Source organism: Strix uralensis, chromosome 5 (assembly GCF_047716275.1).
Source record: "Strix uralensis isolate ZFMK-TIS-50842 chromosome 5, bStrUra1, whole genome shotgun sequence".
NCBI classification, from domain to species: domain Eukaryota; kingdom Metazoa; phylum Chordata; class Aves; order Strigiformes; family Strigidae; genus Strix; species Strix uralensis.
Genome location: NC_133976.1, coordinates 79,319,392 through 79,327,060, shown reverse-complemented (window position 1 = coordinate 79,327,060; position 7,669 = coordinate 79,319,392). Strand labels below are relative to the sequence as shown.

Here is a 7,669-nt window from a genome sequence, read left to right as displayed (position 1 = left end):
TTAGATTCCCTTGGTTGTGCCTGATAGCTGTGTCAGCCCTGGATTTGCCTGTATGCCTTGTTCTGATGGGAGGCACCCTGGGGTTGCTCTCAGAGGTTACTACCACTTCCCTGGAGTGACACCTTCCCTCCTGCCCCCCATGTGTGGTGGACACCAGGAAGCATATTGTAAGGGAATGTTACTGCTGCCAGCCAGGAAATTTTCCTTTTCTTGCTGTTTTGTGGTTTCTGTAGTGTTCTCACAATTTGCAATGATATTAATGTTTTGAGGGAAGGAAACAACAGCAAATCAAAGTGAAGTTTGATTCACTTCTAATAGTACTGTGAAATTTGCAGCTGTTTCTGCTGTGCATTGGTTGAAAGGCAATGTTAACGTGCTTGGTGAAAATAGGGTGTGTGAATAAGCAGGTAGCTTCTGCACCTCTCAGACCTAAAAAACTGAATGTGGACATGACATGGCGAGGTTATATCCATCTTCGTTGTCCACTTTTCACAAAAATGGCTCAAGTAAATCTTGATTGCTATTTGAATGCTCTCGTATCACCTGCATTCCTTGCTAAAGCTGCTACAATTACTATTTCCCTTTGTACAGGGAGGTGAGATGTAAACAAAATGGTGTCAGTTTGGAGGAAAGAGAAAAGCTGGAGGAGGCAAGCGGCGCAGAGAGGATAGTTGCGTTTCCTGCTGCTGAAATCCTTACGAGAAAGTATACTATCAAAAAATCCCCTCAGTTTTTAAAAATACAGGTTTAACACATGTTCGGTTTCACACTTGCCAGTTGTAGTTGTAACTGAGCCAAAATGAAAAGTGTAGAGCTGGAGTGCTAGCAGATTTAGGATATTTGCCAAGTTAGCGGCCTTGTGTATTTGAGGCATTTTAAAGTCTGTGAAGAACAGTAAAAGCAGTTAAAGAGCAGGCTAGTGAAACTCTACTTTACCCAGAAGCAGGCAGACACCTCTCTGAAGGTTGGTTGAGACTCAGTTTTGCATTTGGCACTCACAGTTGGTATTGCTCAGATACAGCCAACACTTCTGAGGTTGGTAACTCTCTGAACTGCATAGACTGCATCTTAAACGAAGCTGTGCTTTTTTGGTTCTTAATTTGTAATGAGACTTTATTCCCTGAAATGTGTAGGTGCTGTTTTTTTCACAGTAAGTGTAAATTGAAATGTGTTTCATAATTGACTAATGCCAAATTCAATCTTTAATTCTGATCATAAGGACCACTCATCACAAGCTGCTGGTCATCTGAATCCTATAAAATAGAAGAAAGAGAAAATGAGACTTGAATATTGTGTTAAGAAATGAAAGTCACTTTTTGGCAAATTTGTCCATACAGATGGCAGAGTTTGCACCTCACACTTTTGCACCAAACAAGGCCTTTTACTGGATGCAAAAAGGCTTATTTTGATTTTGGACTCTGCATGTACATGAGGGTCTTGCTAAATTAGACCACTGAAGCTATTCGGATACCCTGGCTTTACTCAATCTTTTCTTCCCTTGATTCCCAGCCCTCTTCCTGTTGCGTTTCAGATTCTTTGGAGTGCTGCCATGGCACTCGGCTACATTTGCAGCAAGGAGGAAGGGAAGACAAAATCAGAAGGCTTTTTATGTTTGTATAGACATGTCACTAGCATCCAGTAGCATTTGAAGTCCAATTTAATTCATCACTCTTTGAAGGTAGACTTGAGATACAGCTGTAGACCACAGCCTTGATTTTGCTACAAGTGAGGCTATCCAATTTCTAGCAGTGGTGAGACAGGAAAGCCAGGAATGGGGTTTTCCCAAATTAATGTTTCTTTTTTTCCAACTAGACATTTTCCTTTCATAAAGTCATTCCCTCTAACCGTTATTTTAGCTGTGTCTCCGATCAAAATGAACACTTACTGAGAAAAGATCATAAGTAGGTTCTGGTGGAGTCACTGCAGAAGAACTTTCATATGAGGGGTTGCTGATATTTGAAGGCCGTGACTTGTCCAGTGGCGTTACGTCAGTGTCATCTTTTGACTACACAAAATCACACAAACTTCCTTAAAATCCATCCTCTCCTACAGCACATTAAGCGGGGCATTTACGCTTCACTACCAACTGGTGCAGTGTTGTGACTGAACTGACTGTCATCTAAGCCAGTGTCTCTGGGCACGTCTGTGTTCTGGGCTGTTGTATCATCTCAGGTCACTTAACATGTTCTTTTTTTTTTTTTCTCTCCTCTACTATTTTTAAGTCTCAGCAAAGATCAGGAGAGGAAGTGTTGCCCTGATATTGTGCCTGGGGTAAAAGGTACCTACTCCTGAGCGCTCTCGTTGCAACTATAGAAAAATACAAGAGTTTCCCCTAGCTTATGGCTCCTGTTTTTTGTTTCTAGATGACAATTCACGTTATGTGCAGGGGCTAGAATAGGAAGGGATTTCTGGTTACTTCAAGGTAGACTCGTTTGGACTGATTCTTTTGTATTTTGCAACATTTTTCTTGTCATGCCTCATTTCTGAGTAGCTTGGCTGTTGCTGGCTGGTTTCGCATCATAATACTATGTGAGGCTAGCAAAGTTAGTTAAGAGAAAGCAAGCATGAGAGTGCATCAGTTTAAAAATTTGCACTTTTCAATCCTGCAATCATTTCAATTTGCTTGTCTTTTGAATCTAACCTTTTTCCACTCAAATATTTCAACTTCCACAGCAGCAAAATTATTAGCAATGCCGTGGAGGAGGGGGAAGAGAGCAGGTGCCCTTTCAGTGGTTGTAATTACCTGCTTCCCTAAAGGTGAGCTTTTTGGTGAGGCAAAGGCTTCTGCACTGGTGCTGTGTAGCTAAATAATCTCTTGGCCAGCCCTTGGTGTTGGAAGTGTCTGCAAGAGCAGAAGCCTGTTGGGCACCTGAGTGGGAGAGGTCTGGGGGAGCAGTAGGCAAATGTAAGCTCATGCCCAAGCTTTGTGTTTTAGTCTGAACAGTTCAAGTGGGAAGCGATCAGGGATGTTTCGCATTTAATAAAGTACAAGGAGAAACTGGAGGTCGAGTTTGGGAGGTGGCGGTGGGTCTGGGAAAGTGCTGCCCCCCTGCTCATGTTCCTGTCTGCTGCCTACCTTGAAGTGTTGGAAGCCCGTGTTTCTCTTCCTGAACCTGAGGTAAGAATATCCAATAAAAGCCACAACTCCAGTAACGAGGCAGATGCCAAAGAATATTCCTGTCCCGGTACCAGCATGGAGAGGAGCCTGCAAGCAAGAGAGAGGGTGAGCAAGATACGGGTGGGTGCTGGTCACCCACCTTCCAGCACCCGAGCGCACACAGTGTCCCTTTGAGATATGCCCTAGTCCTGATCTGCTTTTGTGCTTGGGTTTCCTGGTGCATGTTCCCTAGAGACAGTTAAACATGGCCTTTTGAAAGTGATTACAGGATTTAATCTAAAGGGGAGAAAAGCCTCCACGCTCTGACTTTGGTTTGCCTTCTGCAGCTCTGTGGCCTGATAGACTGGTATCATGAAGGTGACCAGCAGTTTTGGGGTAACAATGAGTTTGAGGGATCCCAGGGCATGCAGTGACTCAGGCTGCAGTCTCTCCCCAAAACGCTGTGCTCTTTGGCAATCCAGGAGGTTAGGAGGGGTCTGGAAATGGATAGAAGACTCATGCTGTTACTTTTGTTTTTGCATGTGATGTCTTATTTCTGTGGCCTCCTGCTTAGAAAACTAATTATTAAACTTACCCTGGCAAAAATATTCACATTGTTGTCTTAATAGATGTGCTTTCTTCATTTAGTTTTCTAGAAAACAAACTAATTTACATGGTGCAGTTGGACATCTAAATATTGGAAAACATTTAGTTGCCTGCTAGCATGTGAAAGGTATTACAAAGACTGTGATACCATACTGCTGTAGACTGACAAAAATTGCCTATTATCTTGAATAATTTTCAGGCAGTAGTTTATGCCTTTACCCAAGTGTGTAATTGCCTCCTATTTCTGAGGGTTGTAGGCTGCAAGGGATTTTTGTGAACTGTGCAGGCATCTTATTGAGCTTCTAGAAACAAGAAGACTGGTTTGTAAAGGAGAAAAGGGTTGCTCTGAACAAAATGAAGGTGAGAAATAGGGTATCAATAGGATTAATCTTGTGGACCAAGGAGGCAGCTGGTTAGCCGCTTCTGAAATCAGAGCTGGGATGGATGGGCTGTGAACATGAGTGAGCTGCCTCTGGCCACAGAGAGAAAGATCAGAATGCGTTTACCCCGATGGGAAGTTTTTTTCAGATTAAATAAGTGGTGGGTCTTGCAAGGTCAGCTTGAGCCTGTGTTGGGCTGTCATAGAGTATCGTGCATGGAACGGAGCTGGGAAGCACCAATGCTGCACATCCCAACACTTACTTCATTAAGGAAAACGTTTCGTACTGGAAAAAATGGTGCTTGCTGCGCACCTCTCCCGGGGGAGCAGCGATCACTTTTGTGAAACATCCCAGTTGCACTGCAGGTGAACAAAATGGTTTTCCTGGCCTTCATACAAAGCAGTAAACTTTGCTGGTGGGAAATAAACAGAACAATGTTCCTGCCTGTCTGCTGCTGGGCTCTGTACCCTTTTGATTCCAGCTTGAAGCGGTGTAGCTGCTAACTCGACTTTCCTCCATGGAAAGGACAGCACCCCTTTCTGAACTGTGCAATACTGCCATGCAGTTTGGTTTGGCCTTTCTAATGGAAGAGAGAACTGGAACTGGGACGGACCATTGCAGGAATTCATGGAGACAACATATATCTATTTTCAAAACACCTTGTTTTGGATAGGAATGAATGCAAAGCCCAGAGTAAAAAAAATTTCCTTAGAAGCTTGAAAGATCTTTTTGGAAGAATTGAAATGGAGCTTTATAAAACCTCCCTTACAAAGATGAGCTCTATTATAAAATGGAGCTTTTATTTATATAAAATAAATGTGGGAAGAACTTGTTTAGACAGAAACATTTTTAACAAGCTTCACTGGCTCCTTGTTCTCAACTTTTAATTTTCTTTCAAAATAACCTTTTAAACCAAACCTGCATACATGGGGGAGACACTGGGAATATATGAATGTCAGCAATGAGATGATATAAGCCACAGCCACCTCCCAGCACCACTCAAAAAAAAAAAAAAAAAAAAAAAAAATCACTATGTACTTACATGTGCTGGTGGAGCCTTTAAAGGCTCTGAAATAACGTGGATTATCCCGTTGGAAGCGATTATATCCCACTCAACAATAGCACTTCCATCTACGTATCTGATCTCGCCCTGACAGGAGGAAGAGCAGTGAGAGCGGAGCTTTGACCCTGCTCCCTTTGGGACTGAAATAAACCCTGAGACTATTTCCCCACATCAGTTACTGGCACACAGAGAAAAATCACATGGAGGTTTACATACTGCCTCCCTGGACATCAGCCTGGGATGGCCCCAGGCTAGTCATGGCTTTCCTGTGCTGTTATTACCTGTATATTATCTTCAGGCATTTCTTTGTCTTTTTTTTGTGATGTTTGGGCAATTGCCAAGCTCTGCCTAGGAGTGCTGTTACTCCTGATGGCCAGGCAGCCTCCAGCGTGCCTCTGTTACAGCTGCTTGCTGTGCTGAATTTGCACTGAATTTGCTGGCTCGAGAGAGCTGGGTCAGCACTGACAGGTTGCTGCTGCCCACAGTTTATTTGGTGGCCTAGCATCTGTGAACTGGAAGGTGGGTCCATCTGGCAGCTTATTAGGAAGGGATAGAGATGGGATCAGTCATTGCCACCCCAACACTTCTCTAAACTCTGTTGATAATGGGAGTCCTTGACTGCTTTGGGCTGGTTCTGAGTCTCCCCAGCCTGTGTCTGTGGTTTGGGAGGGTGTATTCACGGGCGTCTGCGCCATTGCAAACTCTGCTTTAAATAGCATCCTAGCAAATGGGTTTCTCTTCAGTGAGCAGAACCAGGAGCTGCTACCTGCTCTTATCCCTGGCACAAGGCGACACGCTGCTGCTGGAGCACACGGCTGGCTTTCTGTGCCCAGGGAGGAAGGGGCTCAGTTGGGGTGGCACTGCAGAGCCATGTGGGAGTCAGGCCGTGTCCTCCCTCACCCCTGCGCTGCCCCGCCAGGGTTCTGGAGAAAGCTGGTGGTTTCTGGCCTGGTGTGCTGGGACAGGGGGGTGCTTGCCTGCCTGGAGCATGTGTGGAAAGAGGCTGCCACCTCTCCTTCCCCTCCTGGTACCCAGCTGAGCTTTACTGCATCGGGGGAACCTGAGGGCTTGCTCAGGTCCTCCAGGGAGGAAGAAAAGCTACAAATTTCCAACCAGCTTTGAAGGGCAGGAGCATGATTTGTGTTAATAGGCTCAGAGCTTCCCCTGGGCAGCTTTTGAAGCAAGGAGGATTTTTTTAAACGAGAATGTCTTCTAACTCAAATATCAGATCAAAGTGATCCAGAAGAGCTCCTGGCATGCTAATGAGTGATACAGGTTAGCCTTGTGCTGGTGCTCATGAGGGTATACTTTATTAATGGGATTACTGGGTTTGCAGTATAGGTTTTAAAAATATAAATGGTAATTCTCATACCAAAGGAGTTTCTCCTGAAAGGGGAAGGAGGAAGGGAGCAAAGGCAACAGACGAGCAATTTGTGCACCGTTTCCTGCAGCATCTGTTTTCTTCTTGTTGGTGTCTGTAAAAATCCCCCACAACACCATCTTGGGCACTCAACTTTCCTTGGGTCTAGTACCATTCTCTAGAGCACATTTAAACTGCAAGCTCATGGACACAGCGTTCCTTATTTTCATATTCAGTTATACAGTTATACCTGCAGTAGAGTCCCAACCTCAGTCTTAAGGGGTTGCTGTCACAGAGGTCATTTGAAAAGCCTGGGCAGTAAGTATTTTCTTAATAAAAAATGAGAAGTTGGGTGTGTTTTCAAAGGGTACTTTCCATTTGCAAAAAGGATATCAATTTTTGCATTTAAAACCTATTGAAATAATAAAAAAAATGCAAACCACTGTTTTGTCTGCTTTTGCTCTGAGCAAGGCTGTGCTGGCATCTCCTGTCTCTCTCAGAAAGTTACCAAGAAACTTTACAAATGCCAACATCTTTCTTTAATGATAAGCTGCTGCTCTCATCTCTCCTCCTATTGCACTGCCATCTGCCATAATCCTGCCAGGCTCAGAGGAGAGTTGAATCAAGCCCATATCCCCATCCTGCTATTCCTGCAGGCCACCTGAACAGCTTCCTTTGAGTTTTGCACGTCAGAGTTTGGCCATTTGCAAACTTGTAAATTTGTGGCTCACCAGCTGCTATCGTGCAGTCTCTGGGCAGGAAAGACCCTCCTGAAGCCAGCCTCTTATTGCTGCCCACTATAACCCCACCGAATTGCTCTCTGCATCCATGTGTCGCTTCTTACAGGGTATGGCATAAGGGGGGAAAAAGCACGAAGATGGGAGATTTATTATAAAGGTACCTGTTCAGCAGTGGGGGCGTGATGTTCCTGGCCCTTGGGGTTTGTAATGAGAAGTTTTTCCCCTAGACGAGTTAGAAGAGTGGTTCCGTTGGTCAAGTCCTCATAAAACATTATGCTGGCATTAGATAAATGATATTCAATGTCTCGCCCAGAAAGTGTCTGCAAATGAGAGCAAAATACAAGGCACGTTATCTGATCTCATTAATCCTCTAGATTAACTAGTAGGCTAAATGCCTGTGACTTTTTTCCCTCTCTGCTATTA

The 7,669-nt window shown here is 44.3% G+C and overlaps 1 protein-coding gene across 1 annotated transcript in view; it reads right to left on the bottom strand.

Moving 5' to 3' along the window:
• Positions 1 to 1,069: 1,069 nt before the first annotated feature.
• The window catches only part of STAB2 (stabilin 2), an 85,471-nt gene continuing 78,871 nt past the window's right edge, over positions 1,070 to 7,669 (bottom strand). Inside the window, exons 65-69 of the mRNA XM_074869483.1 lie at positions 7,408 to 7,566; positions 5,126 to 5,233; positions 3,077 to 3,205; positions 1,886 to 2,005; positions 1,070 to 1,253 (exon numbers count right to left, since the gene is read on the bottom strand). Of these exons, the coding sequence (XP_074725584.1) occupies positions 1,203 to 1,253; positions 1,886 to 2,005; positions 3,077 to 3,205; positions 5,126 to 5,233; positions 7,408 to 7,566 (567 nt within the window). The 3' untranslated portion in view covers positions 1,070 to 1,202. The remainder of the gene's footprint in view (positions 1,254 to 1,885; positions 2,006 to 3,076; positions 3,206 to 5,125; positions 5,234 to 7,407; positions 7,567 to 7,669) is intronic.